The sequence below is a fragment of the Gracilinanus agilis genome, chromosome 2, assembly GCF_016433145.1.
Source record: "Gracilinanus agilis isolate LMUSP501 chromosome 2, AgileGrace, whole genome shotgun sequence".
Lineage (NCBI taxonomy): Eukaryota > Metazoa > Chordata > Mammalia > Didelphimorphia > Didelphidae > Gracilinanus > Gracilinanus agilis.
Genome location: NC_058131.1, coordinates 569,874,833 through 569,892,296, shown reverse-complemented (window position 1 = coordinate 569,892,296; position 17,464 = coordinate 569,874,833). Strand labels below are relative to the sequence as shown.

General features: G+C 35.2%; 1 protein-coding gene across 3 annotated transcripts in view; it reads left to right on the top strand.

The window, feature by feature from the left end:
• MAP2K5 (mitogen-activated protein kinase kinase 5) overlaps positions 1–17,464 on the top strand; it is a 334,021-nt gene that overhangs the window by 161,754 nt on the left and 154,803 nt on the right. For all 3 annotated transcript variants that reach the window (XM_044665328.1, XM_044665329.1, XM_044665327.1), the window contains 2 exons: positions 6,003–6,064; positions 12,128–12,176. In XM_044665328.1, coding sequence (XP_044521263.1) covers positions 6,003–6,064; positions 12,128–12,176 — 111 coding nt within the window. The remainder of the gene's footprint in view (positions 1–6,002; positions 6,065–12,127; positions 12,177–17,464) is intronic.

Genomic DNA, 17,464 nt, shown 5'->3' with positions numbered 1-17,464 from the left:
CTAAAGTTCTCCTCCACTGATGGCTGTGACTATTTTGGGACTGGATCAGTGGGCATAAGCTTTGGCAGGTCCTATCAAGCCATAAAAGCTTTAAAAATGGACTTGACTATGGGCTGTGTTTCTGTTGTCCAAAAGCCACCTTAAGTTTGGATAGACTTATTAATAGTATTCCTCAGGTAACTAATTTTTCCTTTATCCTATTGTATCCTTACCACCTACTTAGGATTTTGATATACTAAAGTGTGAAGAAATTATGATTTCTGTCAGTGGAAGGAGAACACACACCAGTGAAATCATGTACTATTGAAGTATGCATTAGCTTCTGACTTGTCTGTAATTAGTATATCAAAGATAGAACAAGTCCCAATACTGCACTGAACCAGCTGGGTAAAACAATATTTATATGGATGACATCTTAAAAGAGGAAAGTTTAAACACAACCATTAATCATCTCCCAAACATGATTCTTATTCATACAGTTCTTACTATGGTGGTAAGGATACAATAGGAATGACACATGATATTTGACTAGTCTTACTAATTTATTGTAGTTGTTTTTTTTTTATCTTGTCCCTATTTTACTTCTCCTTGAAATATTTAACTTCATAGCTTCTTTCCTAATGGTTTCTAGAGTAACATAAAGAAACTCATCTTAGGAATTCTGCCTGATAGAGCTGGTTCAGTCAGCTTCTTTCAAGACTGTAATGTGTTAGGTGCATAGTGGTGGCAAACCTAGATATCAAGTGCCTAAACTGCAATCCTCATGCCGCTTGTGAGCTGGCCCCTTACCCCAGACAGGGAGGGAAGAAGTGCTCCTATTGGGCTGCTAGGCAGAGGGGCGGGTGATGTGAGAAATATCCTTAGGTATGTGTGGAGAAGGGGGAGGGAGCAACCCCTCTGGCATGCTTGCCATAGGTTTGCCAAAAGCAAATAGGAGATAGGAGAACAGGGAAGCAGATGGGAGAACACTTTAGTTAATAAAGAACTGACCTACCCAGCTATATTTGTCATCATATTTGAAAGGGGTAAAAGTGGTGTAGAAGTTTTTTTTCTTTTGAGGTTCTTCATCTTTGTACCTACCATTTCATCTAAAATGTCAACAAAGATATAATTTGTTTTTCTGTCATATTTTCACTTTTTAAAATTTCTGCAATACAAATGATATTTTAGTAAATAAAGAAGATTTAGGCCAGCACAAAGTTGCCTTTTTCCTCATACTATCTTCCTTTTAGCATTTGTAGCCAGCATACAGTTTTAATTACAGTGGGATTTTCTAGCTATTTGTCAAAATTTACAACAAACAAAAGTAACCAAAAATATTGACATTGATATATTTTCTATCACCTGCTTTGCACTAGAAAAATGCCTACCTAAGATCTGATGTTTAAAAATAATTTTTTTTGGGGGGAAGCTAGAAAAACTATTTCTGTTTTCATTTTTACCACTGGTTCTGAAAAACTGAAATGATTTCTGACAGATGAACCAAGTAAATGTGTGCCTGGCTTTGAGAAAATTCTATGTGAAAATTAATACTTCAAAAGTAACTACCTTTGCATTTAAGAAATAATCTTAGTTGTTCCAAAAAAGAATTCAACTTGGGTTTCCTTCAAGTTTCCAAATTGGAAGCTCCTAAAGTTTTTTTGAGTAGAGGAGTTACATGACCATAACTTTGTGTTATGAAGGTTACCCGGGCAAGAGTGTGAAGAATGAATTGCTCTATTCTTCAGAATTCCCCACTTGGTCTATCTAGTGCCACTGGCTACATCCTATGGCTCTCCTCCCTTTTGTGACTAAATTCCTTGAGAAGGCCCCTTGTTATCACTCCCTCCACTTCCTCTTCTCTCACTCTCTTTTACTCTCTTGGCAGTCAACTGAAATTTTTTCCAAAGATATCAGTGATCTCTTTATTGTCAAATCCAATGACCTGCTTTCTCAATCCTCTCTGCAGCCTTCAACACTGTCAACCAACCTCTTTTCTTGGCTCTTTTTTTGACTCTTACCTGTTTTTGTGGTTTCAGTCTTTCCCAATTCTCCTCCTACCTATCAGACCACTCCTCAGTCTTCTTTGTTGCATTTCTTTTAGGTCATGCCTGCTAATCTTGAATATCCCCCACCGGCGTTCTGAATCCCCTTCTCTTCCTCTATTTCACTTGCTGATATCATCTGCTCCTGTAAATTCAGTTATCATCTCTTATACAGATGATTCTCAGATCAGGTTGTTAAGTCCTTAATATTCCTGGTTTCTAGTCTCTCATCTTTGAAATGCCGGCTGGACATCATGAAGTGGATGTCCACAAATGATATTTCAACTCAACCTATCCAAAGCTCAACTCATTTTCTCCCTGACCCCTACTCCAACTCTCACTTTCATAACCTCCTTATTTTTGTTGAAGGCACAACTCCTTATTAACACTCATCCCATATACCCAATTTGTTAGCAGGTTTTATATCTACTTTTGCAGTATCTTTTGTACATGTCCCCTTCTTTCCTGGAACACTACCACAGATCTAGTGTTGGCTCTCTTCACTTCACACCTGGACCATTACGGTAGTCTTCTAGTTGAGCTCTCTTTTTTCCCTCAACCCAATATATCTTCTGTTCAGCTATCAACTGATTTTCCAAATAAGGCTCAAGACTGATCTTGTCACTCCCTTGTTAAGTAAACTCGAATGACTTCCCATTATCTCCAGAATCAAATATAAAATCTTCTATTTGGCCCTTTATAACTTGGACCCCTCCTTCTTTTCCAGCTTTATATACTTTACTTTTCTGCACATACTTTGTGATCCATTATCATTGGCTTCTCTGCTATTCCTCACAGAAGACACTCTTATTTCTTTACTCATGAATTTTCTGTTTGTTCCTCAAACCTAGAATGCTGTCTTTCCTCATTTCTGTCCCCTAGTTTCCCTGACTTCCTTTAGATCCTAGCTAAAATCCTACCTTCTGTATGTCCTTTCTTAATGCTAGTGAGATGATCTCCAATGTATCTAGAATATACCTACTTTTTACACAGGTCTTTATATTTTTGTTTTTCTCTTTAGATTGTAAGCTTCTTGAGGAAAGTGGCTGTTTTTGTCTTTGTCTCCTTAGCACTTAGCACATTACCATGAAAATTGTAAAAAAAACGACTTGAAAGAGAATAGTTTGGAAAGACTGATTTTCTAGCCAGAATGATGCATTTGTGCATGGGTTGTATTCTGAATTTGGGGATATCTTGAGAACTCCAGGGCACCCAGACACTTAATTTTCAACTTAACAATACTTAAAAAACAGAGTTGCACAATATACTACAGCTATGATAGATTACGGTGGCTTACAGTTTCTTTTTTAAATGCTCTTTAAGGAAGGACTTCAATATGAGTAGGAAAGTCTTTTAGTAAAGGACCTTGAGATCATGCTATGAGTGTTGGTTGAAGGAATTGAAGGATGCTTAGCCTGTAGAAGAGAAGACCTAAGAACATGGAGAATGTGGTACATGAGAGAACATGAAAGCTGTCTTCATTCATTTATTTAAAGGACTATCTTGTAGAAAAGGCACTGGACTTGTTTTGCTTTGCCCCAGGAGGCAGAACTAAGAGCAATGAATGGAAGCTGCAAAGAAATGGCAGTAAGAAAATTTTTACTAACAATCATAACTATCAGAAAGTGAAATGGGTCAACCTAGCAGATAATGGATCTTCCAACTGACTGAATGGCTCCTTGTCAGGTATATTGTAGAGAGGATTCTTGTTCAGGTATGGATTAGACTAGATGGCCTCTGAAGTTGCAGTCAAATTGAAAATTCTGTGATTCTTTAAGGTAGTAATACAAATTAAGAGGTTATTGCAAGTCTCTAAGAGAATACATGAGAGCAGGAGCTATGGTGGTTGCAGTGGGATTAGAGAAGAGCCAGATGTGAAAGAGATTTTAGGTGTAGAAATAACAGGATTTGCCAACTGGCTCTTCCATTTTCTTCATATCACACATCTAAAGACGATTCTAAGGTTAAGAAATAGATAATTGAGGAGATGGTTGCATGATTCATAGAATTAGAGAATTTAGGAAGATAGAACATTTAGGGAGAAAAATGAATTAAGATTTTAGATATATTTAGTTTGAGATTTCCAGTGGGACATTCAGGTGTAGGAATCTGGAGAAAATTGGAAATAATCTATTTCTCAAATATTCATGAGCCAATTTTCTTAAACTTAATAGTATTTGGCTACCAATGAATGTACTGGATTATTTTTTCTATATGTTAAAATATACTTCATAGATTATTAATATGTAGGCACTTGATATTTCTCTCAAACTTATTATCTGGAAATTACAATGTCCTGAAATATTGGAAAAACTCTACAAATATAGCAGAATATATATCTCCAAATGAGTGTTGTCTTTTTCAAAGTAGTTTCCTGAAAAGGCTCTATATTTCTTCCAGTGATGTTATCATTATTCCAAGCATTTTTAAGCTTTAACAGAACACAGAACTAAAGAAAGTTTTAAAAATATGTTTTGGTGTACATTGGGACTCCATCAGTTCTTTCTCTGGAAGTGGATAACATTTTCCTATCAATTCCATCACATGTTCTTTTTTAGAAAAGTTGTACTGTTACATTTTGTATTGTTATTTAATGATATGTCCACATTCAATTACCCTTTTTTACTTAAAACAAAAAATAGGCAAAAGAAATCAATTGGTTTAGTGTCTACAACTAACAACATTTCCTCACTCAAAGTTCCCCACCTTTCTACAAACATTCTTTTGAATTCTACATGATATTTTTGAATATCATTAGTAGTATTAACTTGTCCTTTGAAGAATAGATTTAATTTTTTATGACTTCAAAACCTCATTGAGTCAAATGAACAAAGTAGGTAGTCAAAGAGAGGAGCTTCATTTTGGATCAAATGAGTGGAACCTGTATGCCAGAATTCTAAAGAATGATTTGTATGGCACAGAAACAGGCCTTCAAGGCAGCCCAAAGAAGAATAGTTAAAAACAAATTTTGTGCAGTGATACCTTATTTGGAATAAGTGTATAACTTCTTAAAATTACAACTTTTTAGGTTTTTCGTTGTTTCATTTGTGGCTTTAAATAAATCTCATTGCTTTATGGTTATAAATTGCGATTATTGTTCTTAGAAGTATTTATTTTCATACTTACAGTGCTCCTTGTAAACCTTTTGGTCATCATGGCAGAAAGAGTATTTGTTTTGAAGTCATATGATCTGGTTTCAAATCTTGCCTTTTGTACTTCCTTTGTGAACTAGGGCAAGTCACTTAACTTCTCCAGGCCTCAGTTTCCTCATCTTTAAAATAAAGAACATTGGGGGGCAGCTGGGTAGTTCAGTGATTGAGAGTCAGGCCTAGAGACAGGAGGTCCTAGGTTCAAATCCGGCCTCAGGCACTTCCCAGCTGTGTGACCCTGGGCAAGTCACTTGACCCCCATTGCCCACCCTTGCCACTCTTCCACCAAGGAGCCAATGCGCAGAGGTTAAGGGTTTAAAAAATAAAATAAAATAAAATAAAATAAAGAACATTGGACTAGATAATTTTTGAAGGCTCTCTCAATTCTAGATCTATGATCCTATAAGAACAAAAACTCTTAACATACTTTTGCGTTTGAGGAAATTAAAGCTCTTATTCTGTCATTTTAAAAATTTATTCAAATTTCCACAATGACCATGTTTTGAGCCCAATCTTGTCTAGGCTTCTTTTTTTTCCTGACACAGTTTTAACACACATATAATCACACTCTTGGGAGTAAGGTGAAAGTGACTAATTGTGCTCTCAGATGGCTAAGTGCATTTGTGGGTCACTTAATTGCAGATGTAAAATTTATGCCCATCACAAAGAAAATTAGGCTAAAAACTAATTTGACCCTGGACATTTAGTGCATGACATGGGGGCAGGGGGAGGTATTCCCACAAAGATGAGGACAAAAAAGAACTGTTCCAGTGCAATCTTTGCCATACTGTTATTTGTATTAAACTACCATATTTGTCTGTCTCTACAGGGGGATCTTTGGATGTGTATAGGAAAATTCCAGAGCATGTCCTGGGAAGAATTGCAGTAGCGGTGAGTATTCATTCAGCTTTAACATTGTGAAATTTGGGCAATGGACTCTTTCTCATCAGCTCCCTTCCCAGTATGCTCTCCTCTCTTAAACCTACCTTCTCTAGAATTAGTGACAGAAGAGAAAGCTGGTGTGCTGCTTGGAATTTTATTCATCCCTCCTCTTATAAATGTCAAAGTCCCCTGATATCCTTCCTGCCCCTAAATAATCTTGAGGAACTTGAATTGGCATATATGCTGGGACTTGATGCACCTAATGAAATTACTTTTTCCTATGTAATAAAATTCACTGGATTTTCCAGATTTGCTAAAAAGGAAAATGTTTTCTGGTTTTTTGTTTGATTTATTTTAGTGATGGAAAATGCCTTTACAATTAGATAATTTGTAGCTACCATGTACAAATTGAGCCAGTTTGTACAAAAGTTAACTACTTCATTCTAAAAGAATGAGAGATCCCTAGTTCAAATTTCCATTTTAGTGATATTGATATGATGACAGGCAAGTCCCTAACCTCTTTGAGCTTCAGGCAAATCAGTCATAAGATATAAGTGGGTTTTAATCTTTATTGATGGTGAGGGAGTTCCCACACTGATCAAATCACATACTCTTGACATACTGGTATAGAGATGTATTATTATCGTCTACTAACTCTCTCTGAGTGTCAGTTTCCATGGCAGAGACTTTTTTTGGGAGTCTCTCTTTGTATCCTCAGCTCTTAGCACAGTGCCTAGCACATAATAAACTTTTAATAAGCCCTCATTGACTTGACTTGATTAGATGATGTGTAAAGTGCCTTTCATCTCTATATTTCTGGTCCTATGATCTGTGGGGGTTTTTTTGTTTTTAACTTGTAGTAATTCTTCCGAACCATATTTAGATACTTAGTCTTAGTGGTTATAAATAATTTTCCTGTTCTGTTTTCATAAAGCTATTTTAAGTTCTAGTTATTTACTTAATAGAATTTAAATGAATAAGCAAATATTGTATGAATTCTGGATTTCATATTTGGAATAAATTTAGATAAGAGTGCCTCACATGGAGTGGGGTAATGTTAAACAATTGCCAGATTGGAGTTGCTCTAATAACTTAAGCAGTTTAAAGCATAACAAAGTGATTATACCATGTACCATTTAATTAAATGGCTGATTTTCGCATTCATTATACATCAAACTGACAACTTAAATCCTTTAATCCAACATGGACAGTTATTTCCTCTTAGTTCATTGTAATTCACAGCTTTACTTTTTTCTCTCTAATTATTGGTGTGAACTGCTCAGGGTGAGGGGAACTTTCTTGCCTTAACAGCTATTGCTATTAAGGAGCTCATAATCCTATTTTGGTGGAGTATTTTTGCCATGAATTTGGAATTCTTTAAATCAAGATTTTAGCTGAGTCTCATTTTGTTTTCTAAGTGTGATTTGATGTTGCTTTTAACAGTCTGTGGCTCTAAAGTTTAATAGCTCATTTAGTAAAAGGCAAAAAGAAGAAAGCAAAGATCTATATTAAAAAACCCCAAAGAGGGGGCAGCTGGGTAGCTCAGTGGATTGAGAGCCAGTCCTAGAGACAGGAGGTCCTAGGTTCAAATCCGGCCTCAGACATTTCCCAGCTGTGTGACCCTGGGCAAGTTACTTGACCCCCATTGCCTACCCTTGCCAATCTTCCACCTATAAGTCAATACACAGAAGTTAAGGGTTTAAAAAATTAAAAAAAAAAAAAAAACAAAGAATAAGGCAGACATTCTCCTCTTTTACCTCTTAAACTTCCCACCTATAGGAATCTCCCTCTCACTCTTCTCCTTGGACTCCATAATTCTCCTTCTGAGCAGTACATCCATACAAGGCTCCTCACACTCTTCTGGACTGTGCTGTCCAGGGGAGGGATGGAGGCAGCAGAAAAATGGGCACGCCCTGCAGCATGCATTGGCTAATTAAAACCTTGTCAATTTTTTAAAAATCACACCACTTTTCACTTTTGCCCTGATCTTTTTATAGCTTTACCTTCTTTTAAAATGTGTGCTTTTCCTCTCGCCTTTGTGACTAACCTAGTTATAGAAAATAATTATAATAGCTCACACTTTATGGAGTGCCTTTCAGGTTTGCAAATTATCTCATTTGATCTTCACAGGAGCACTGTGAGGATATTTTCTCCATTTTGTGGATAAGGAAACTGAGGAATAGAGAGTTATGTGACTTGCTTAGGGTTCCAGAGTTGGAAAATGAATAAAGCGCTATTTGAGCTCAGAGCTATCTAACTTCAGGACCAACACTCTGGATGAGAGTCAGAAGACCTGAGTTCAAATCACAGCCCAGACACTTATTTACGTAATTTGGGGCAAATCTTTTTACTATGTGGGGGAGGGTGAGTCTCAGTTTGAGGGTGTTGTAGTTAAATATGCCCAGGTTCCTTCCAGCTCTATACTCTTATGTTGTGATCCCTTTATTTACCACTTTTCCTAATATCTTCTGGATCCTAATCTTATAGTGACTCCTATTTCCCCTATTCCTCACCTAAAGATCTTTTTTATTTTAAAGAAACCTAAGTGGGTAGTTAAAGCTTTAGCTAGCTCCCCAATTCTCATCTGATGCATACCAAGCAGACAAAAGGCAGTGGCGAGCAAAAGGGAGAAGGAAGAAGAAAAGAAAGTAAAACCCAGAAGACAGGAAGCTGATAGCATTTGAAATGAAATCAGCAAAGATAATTCCATGATATCAACTTTTATAGGCATCTTGTGGGCTCTAGAGAAACAAAAAAAGTGAAAAAATCTCTTCTTTTAAGAGTTCTACTGCTTACTTGTCACTTTCAATCTAATTATAAATTGCAACCTATACTTGTATAATATTAAGTACTTCAAAAAAATTCTCTGATGACACTGGTTTTGGTACTCATTCCACAAATTACAGCTGCTCCAATACAGCTCCAAAGATGGGCTTAAGGAATTGCTGTGGTTGAATGAATGAAAGGTGAATGCATGGATAGATAGGTAGATAAATCAGTAGATAAGTTTGGGCTGACTTTTGGGTAATGAACTTGGATTAGTTTGCTGGACCAACCAGAACTACTTCCATTCCACTAACATAGTCTTCTAGAATAGGACTTTATTGAAGGTAGTTTGATAAGAAGGCAATTCAATAAATGTCCTCCCAGCCCAATACCCATTTCTAGTATCTATGATTACCTCCTTCTAGTATCTATGAGACAGTTTTCTGGGACAACATGAGTATTGTCCTGTAGCTATTCTGATCTTGGGGCCAAGTTGTGCCCTGGGTACCACTGGCAGGGAACAGAACATGGAAAAGTAGAAGCAGCAGCAGGAGAGGAGGAGGGAGGAATAGGAAAAAAAGGGGAGAGGAAATTTATAAAAGAAGAAAGAGAAAATAAAGAGATGTAAATAGCAGTAACAGCTCAAGACAAATGATTCCCTCCCCTGTCTGGCCCTTTTTACATTTAAAACTCTGTAGGCAATGAATATTCTTGGTTCCAGGGGCTGAAATGGAAGTCAAGGATCCTAAGGAGTAGCAGCTATAGTGGCTATCTTGGTAGTTTCAGCAATATTTTACTCAGATCTTTGAGACAAGGAATGAATGATGGGAGATTCTGTAATTGAAAAAAGGAACCCCTAAGTTAGTGCATGTGCTGCTTTGCTTAAGTCTTCTCTTCTGTTCAGTATTTTCTTCCTCTCAGCTGAAGCCTCTAAGGAATGATGCTGATCTTGCTTTGCCAGAACACCGTATTTTCACTTCTGTTTCTGAAGTGGTGACATTGTGCACTGTATTTTGAGTGCTAATGTTGATTGAAGTTGTCCCTGAAAGGATGTGTACTTGAACTGTCAGAGAGTGAGTGATTGACAATAGGCATAAGTACTTTGAGTGTCAAGGCTTTGTCAGGGCATTGTTGTAAAACTTAGTCTACTGAATACCAATAATGCCTGCCAGGTTTTCTAGAAATAGATTTCTGATTTCTTTGTATAATGATACTTCTCCTGTGCTCTTAAGAGGAAAATTTAGTATATTCTAACAAAACTTAAATATAACATGGACATTTTAAAGCCTACAACATAGTTTAAAATTTTAGGAAACACTCAATAAAACCTTTCCTTTCTTTTTTTCCCCTTTTTATTTCATGTGAAGAAAGTTTTGCTTATTCATTGGCTCACAAAGATTTTTTCTAGCAGATTATGTTTAATGCACATATTTTGTAAAATTATACAAATATTCAAGTCTAGAAATTAAAACTAATATCATTCATGATCAGTGTCCATAGGATACTGACTTATTTCAAATAAGATGGTCCTTTTGTGACTTTTAGAGAAAAAAATTTAATTGTTAGCTAGTCTTTTCTTTAAAGATTTTTAAAAGAAGTACAAGTTGTCTCTGACCTTCTAGATAGCTAGCTGGCTCAGTAGATAAGAGTGTCTGGGCCAGGAGTCAGGAAGACTGGAGTTTAAATACGACCTCAGATATTAGCTGTGTGACCCTGAGCAAGTAACTTAAAACTCTTTGCCTCATTTTCCTCAACTGTAAAATAGGAATAATAGGAGTATTTATCTCCTTTGCAGTGTTGCGAGGATCAGATGAGATAATATTTATAAAATATTTAGCATACTCCCTGGTACATAGTAGGAGCTTAATAAATGATTGTTCCATTCCCTCTTTCCATTCACTTCTGTGACTAATAAATGCATTCATCTTTATGCAGTGTGGTTCTTATTTCACTTTCTGAAAAGAAGGTTCCCACAACACAAACATTTCCCCTATGATAGCAGAAATTCATTTTGTGTGAAATTTTCACTGGTAAATTATCTTTAGAAGCAATTAGCTCTTCTTAGATTACTATATAAACACAGAGTGGAATTGATTACACCATGTTAGCAAACCTTTCAGGAGTGCAGAACTGTATGTGTACGATTAAAATATGTTAACCTCTGTCCAGCATTAATTGATATAGATTTTGTCTTGCCCTGGATCTTTAGTGACATCTTTCGAAATTGGTTTTACTGACTTTACCTTCCACGTTTTCTTTCTCTTCTCTTGTTCTTAGAATTTCTGTATTAGTTGAGATACCCAATGAGTTCTGAAATCTAATTTCATTGTTTTCAAAATAAGTAAGTTCCATGATCACCTCTCATTCTGAATAATGGGTTTTTGTATATTCTACTCTTTGAATTGAACTTCTTATTCTTATATGGCATATATTTCTTATCATGCAAAATTCATGTGCATTAGTAATGGTCTTAGCAGATTTTTATAATCAAGGTAATTAACTTGTGAATAGAGAACTTTGAAATCAGCAAGTCCTACTCTTGAGCAGTTCACATATGGAGCTCTTTGAACCACTGGCATAATTACCAAAGTGTTCCCTTGTGCACACATACTGATGATTTGTGAAGAAAGCAGTTGCATGCACTTTGACAAATTATTCATAAAGATTCAAAAAATTGGTTAATACCAACTGTTGTATGTTTCATTAGAAGGCAATATGTAATAGCAAAAAATCTTAGTTGACTCATGGTTGTTGGCATAGGTTTCTGAGAAAATCACATCACTGGTCATTCTCATTATATTGTCCTATTACACAGTCTCAATCTTTTTGATCTTTATTGCTCCCCTACGTAAGCTCTGCACTGAATGACTGCACTCCTCCACACACAATTTTGCTCTTTCCTTTCCTTCTTCTGAACTGTATATTCACAGAATTCCTCCATTGGGATTACCCTCCTTTTTCCCTGTTGAAACACCACTGCTCCTTTAAGGCTTGAGTAATTTCACCTCCATTTTGAAACTTTGTTTGACCAACCCAACTGTTCTTTGTAGCAGTGCAGCCCTATTGATTTATTGTTTGTATTATGTATTTTACATTTAATATTTGCTTACTGCAAATATTAAATGTATATTTAATACATTTGTATACCCCATAGCACCTAGCATTGTCTTGGACATACTTAGTAGGTGTCAAATAAATGTTGTATTGATTGCTTAGAAATCTGACTTAATCGTGTTTTTTTTTTTAATTTTAAAATTCATAGCTTAAAACATTTTTGCTTTCTCTCTTTTTCTTTTTAAAATCTAGGTTGTCAAAGGCCTAACTTACCTGTGGAGTTTAAAGATATTACATAGAGGTATGTGTTGGACTTAAATTTTCCTTTATTTGTAAAATTAATATTTGGCTTGGTATTTAAGAGATAATTGCATCTTTATGACTTTCAAAATAGGACTTTTGGAAGGTTTGGGACATAGACATTTGTCATGGTATATGGTGGGTTTTTTTTTTTAATTAGCACTTCCGTTTCTATCATTGAAAACAAGCAGTTATTCCCCCCTTTCAGCAATATATTTTTTCCCCAATTACTTGTAAATATAATTTTTGGCATTTGTTTTCTAATATTTTGAATTACACATTCTCTCTCTTTCTTCCCTCCCCTTTCCCTGATACAGTAAGCAATTTGATATTGGGTATTCATATGCTATCATACAAAATCAAAAATATGTGGTTTCTTGTTAAACTACATTTGGATATATGTACATATATATGTATATATGTAATATATATGTATATTTAAGCAAAGTTACATAAAGACTTCCTTGGGATTTATATATGACATTGCCTCATTATATTCTTCAACTTTAAATGGTTGAAATTTTTTACTTCCAATATACTTGACTTCCTTTTATTCCCTTCGTGGTTTCAGATGTTGCAATAGTGTGCCTTAAGAGTAGTTTCCTATACTTTTAACTTAAAACTTTAAATAAAAAATCAATGAAATAGTCAGAAGTCTGCCTGGTCTATTTACAAAACAGATGAGAAGATAATATGATAACTGTTGAGTGTTACATAAGGAACCTCCCTTTGCTTATTTTAATGTTCCCAAAATGTCTGGATTCATCTGAAGCAAATTATTAAGTAAGAAACAGACTATTACAAAGCAACTTCAGGGCCTAATGTTAGTAACAGTACTGTTTAATTTTACACATCTGCTCACTCTAGACTTATGCACAGTTGGGAAATGCAATAGCATACACATTAGATGTGATTAAAGGAAACATTTTTTTAAAAAAGGTATAAACTATGAGGGAAAAAACCAACTCATGTTTTCAATTGTTGCATCACATCTGTTACTAAGGCTTTTATTTGTTGTTGTTGTTGTTGTTTTTAATCCTAGTGATTTCAGATTTCTTCCCAAATCTGTGCTTTGCAGACTAAAATGTCCACTCACTCTGTTCTTTAAGAATTGTACTGGCTAAATGAAACTACAAACTTAATTTTCTTCTTAAAGTCATTACTATCATCATGGGTTCAACCAAAAGATATGGTAGATAGAGTGCCAGACCTGGAGTCAGGAAGACTTGAGTTTCAGATCTGACCTCAGAAACTTATTAGCTATAACCCTTGACCTCCCTCTGCCTCAGTTTCTCTCATCTGTACAATGGCAATAAAGATAGAACCTAACTTCCAGGGTTGTCATGGGGATCAAAGAAGTAAACAATTGTAAAACATTTTGCACAGGGGCTGGGCTTATAGTGAGATATGTATGAGTATTTAATATACGTGTGTGTACATGTACAATTTATACATGTGTGTGTATGCTATGAAACCAGGGAGTCCTCTGAGAATCCTTATGAGAAATTCAGTGGATGTGAAGATGTAGTTAGCCTGCAGTCGATTTTATTTTATATGTGTGTATATATAAGGATGTATACACGTAAAAGCACACATATACACAAAAATATATGTGTATATATACATCTGTATTCATTATTATTATCCTTTCTTAGTGTACCGATGATATGAAAATAAACAATAGGGAACTTTGGCTAAGGTGACTCAAAAATAATGTTGGCTTCCTTTGTATATATGTACATATATTTGTGTGTATGCATGTGGGTATGTACCCAGTGTCAGTGGATGGGGAAACAGATGAAAAGTTTGTATTATCTATATTTATAGATGATATTATTTACTTCCTATGAATTTCTTACAGGTTATCCAGTACTCAGAGGCTCCTTCCCTCCCCAAATAGATGTTATGGGCTTATTCTAATTAACCTAGTGGTCAATTCCTGTTGTCATATTGACTTTAGAGGAATAAAGCAAAAGAACAGTTGTCTATAGAAAAGTCTTAACTGAGGTTTCCATGAAAATGCTGTTCTCTTTAGAATTATAGAGTTAGTTTATACTTTATACTAACAGCATAATCCTGTAGTGATAGAAGCTGCATGTTAAGGGATCCTCAGAGAATCCTTCTGAGAGACTGAGTAGATATGAAGAAGTTTTCATTAGCCTGCCATCATCTTTAGTTTATCTTTTTTTAAACTAGAGGCCATGTAGATAATTTCAATCCTTTGACAGTTTCTGGTTAAGATCCTGTCAGCAGCAATGCCTAGACATACTCTTCTTATTTTATCTAGGAGAGTCATGCACATTATCTGGATTGTTAATCCGCTTGGGTTATTTGGATCTTTTTTGTACTATTGATATTAGAGAAATATCTGTCTATTTTCCCTTCATTTGAAATAGAATCCTAAAGAGGTAGCTGTTTGAAGTGGATTTACATGCTACGTGGTTTCCTAAGACAGTCAACAGAGGCTCCTTGTCCCTCTTTCTATTTGAATTTGACACCCCTGGGCTAGATGAACAAACATCAGCCAAGAAGTCCTGCATCTACCTATCTGTATTTGCTGGCTGGAGGGTTGGCCTGGCATAAAAGGGAGACCATTGTGATGTTCAGGGTTGTTGACAAAAACCTGCTGTCTTTTCTTAAAATTAATTAATTAATTGGTTAATTAATTAAGGATATTTTTCCATAGTTACATGATTCATGTTCTTTCCCTCTCCTCTTCCTTCCCACCTCCCTGAGCTGATGAGCAATTCCACTGATTTATACATATATCATTGTTCAAAACCAATTTCCATGTTATTCATATTTGCAATATAATGATCATTTAAAGTAAAAATCCCCAATCATATCCCCGTCAAACTACGTGATGGATCATACGTTTTTCTTCTGTGTTTCTACCCCACATGTTATATTTAAAAATAATAAAGGCTGATATTATGAGGAAAAGTAATATTTTAATTAAGGCTATGTTAGTAGAATAAAATAGACCATGCGCCTTTTGCTAAGATCTAGTTTTCAAACTTCCTGCCAGTCTGTTCCTTCTTCGTGGTGTCTACATGGCAAAAAAGACAGTCTCAAGCCCAACCTCTGAATTTAAGCTGTGCTTTACGTTGGAGACGTCACCACGTTCAAAACTGGAAACCCATTGAACCATGGAAAATGTAATTTCAAAGCCCCCAAATGTCCACAGGAAGTTTGTCATTTAAAAGCTCAAATGAGCCCCAAATACCTCTAAATGGAACCCCCAAAAGTTCTAAATAACATATTTCCCCACTGCGATCCGGTGAAAAAGACTGGTCTTTTTCAGTGGATCTTCTAAACATAGTCAACTTCTAAATTACAGGAAATTGGGGAGAAAAGAAAAGAGGATAAAAACTAGCCACATTGACAAAAAGCCAATTTGGGGCACTCCCCTTTTGGCATAAAAATGTACATTCAAAACAAATGCATTGAACTCATTCAACTCCCCATAGTTTAAAATCAACTGAACCCCAAAGTTCAGTTTGGATCTTCATGATCAAGTGAAAGCTCTTCAGGCGTTTTCATGGTGTCTTCACCAAACAGGTTCATTGTCTGGATTCTGGAGAGATGACAAACTTCTTATCCTGAAATTACTCTCAAAAGAATTTAAACTTTACATTATAGATTATAAAACATAAATTTCCTTCTGAGAAATATACAAATACCCCCCTGAAATTACTCCTAAAAGAGTTAAAAATATTTTTTACATTATAGATTTTAATATAGACATTATGATTATAAAAACTTGCACCCCCCCTGAGGAAAATTCTAAATAACACATTTCTCCCCTGAAGAGGGTACCTCAGATTAGCTAAGGATACAGGGCTGAATTATGGGGTTGTATGAAATCAATTGGCAAAAGAAATAAATAAAAAAACAAAATCCAAATAAAAGAGGAAAAATTAACTTGTGAACGAAATGTAAAATGTGCAAAAAATGTAAGGAAAAATAAACTTATAACAGGTCCTTGAATCAAGGCCAAATTAAAGTGATTTAATCAGTTTGTAATTACTCATTCAGGGCCAAGACTACAGAAAATTGCCATTCTCTATATAAGAGAAATAACAGGACTAAATATGTGAGCAAGGAAAATGTCTTTCCCTGGTCTGACTTGTCTGCACCTTCTCAGGGAATGAGCCATAATGATAGCCAGTCTTAGGTGCTTTACTAAATTTAAGTTAAGGGGAAGTCTGGCCTCTAAAGTGTTAGAAAAGCTGCAACTCCAAAACTCAAACCCTAGTTTTTAAAGCCCTTCATTTATTGGAATCTTCAGTCCATAGTCTGTATGACCTAATGCTCCTTGGCACTTTTGCAGATTCTCAGTCAGTCTCCATAACCTCGTGGCTCTTTTTAGCACTTCTCCTGGAATCAGACAGAGAGACATTAAATCACAGTCCCTAAATATTTACCAATAATTGGCAGGTTACCATAGTCTCAGGCTTTTCAGGTATGCATTAATATTATAGCAAATATATATTTGCATTAAGCTTATGTCACTGTAAAAACAAAAAAAGGATTAACATCGATTTGATGTACTTTCAGTACAAAAATAAGGACAAAGGAAAAAATCAATTGCTCTAATTTAAAAAAATTAAAAGGAAAAGCAATTAGAAAATTCATAATTCAGGGAAAAGATACAATGCTCCAAGGATAAAAAATGAGAAAAGAACACATTTTGCATTGCACATGTAAGGAATAAAAATAAAAGAATGTTTTAAAAAATAAAAAAATATACAGCTTAGAACTAGTGAAAGGTTTTTTACCCAAAAATGAGATCCATTTCCTGTTAAGCCTTTGCATGAACTGTGATTGTAAATGGGTTTTACAAAATAGAAGATTCATAATGCATATTCAAATAAAGTACCATAATTTCTAATAACACATTTAAAGACAATAGTAAACAACCCATTATTATAATCACTTGCTATGATGCTTTAAAAAAATTGTATACTTGTCACAAATTCAACAGGTATAGTAACCTTGGCTAAGATATTTTCTCTACAAATGCTGTTACTGCCTCCATAGCAATTGTGGGGCAGAGCCTAAAAAGAAATCTGATTTAAAAAAAAACCTTCTGAGTCTAAATTATCCTCAGGAATTCTAGATCCTTCTGATGGAAAAAAAACACATTAAGCATGCAAGAGCTCTTCTGGCTTCCTGTTTTAAAAAATACATATATATATGACAACAATTCTTCACAATAAAATATATAAAATCGTATCATTTATACAGAAGGGTACTAGGCATCTAAAGTCAAATTTAAACCTCTTA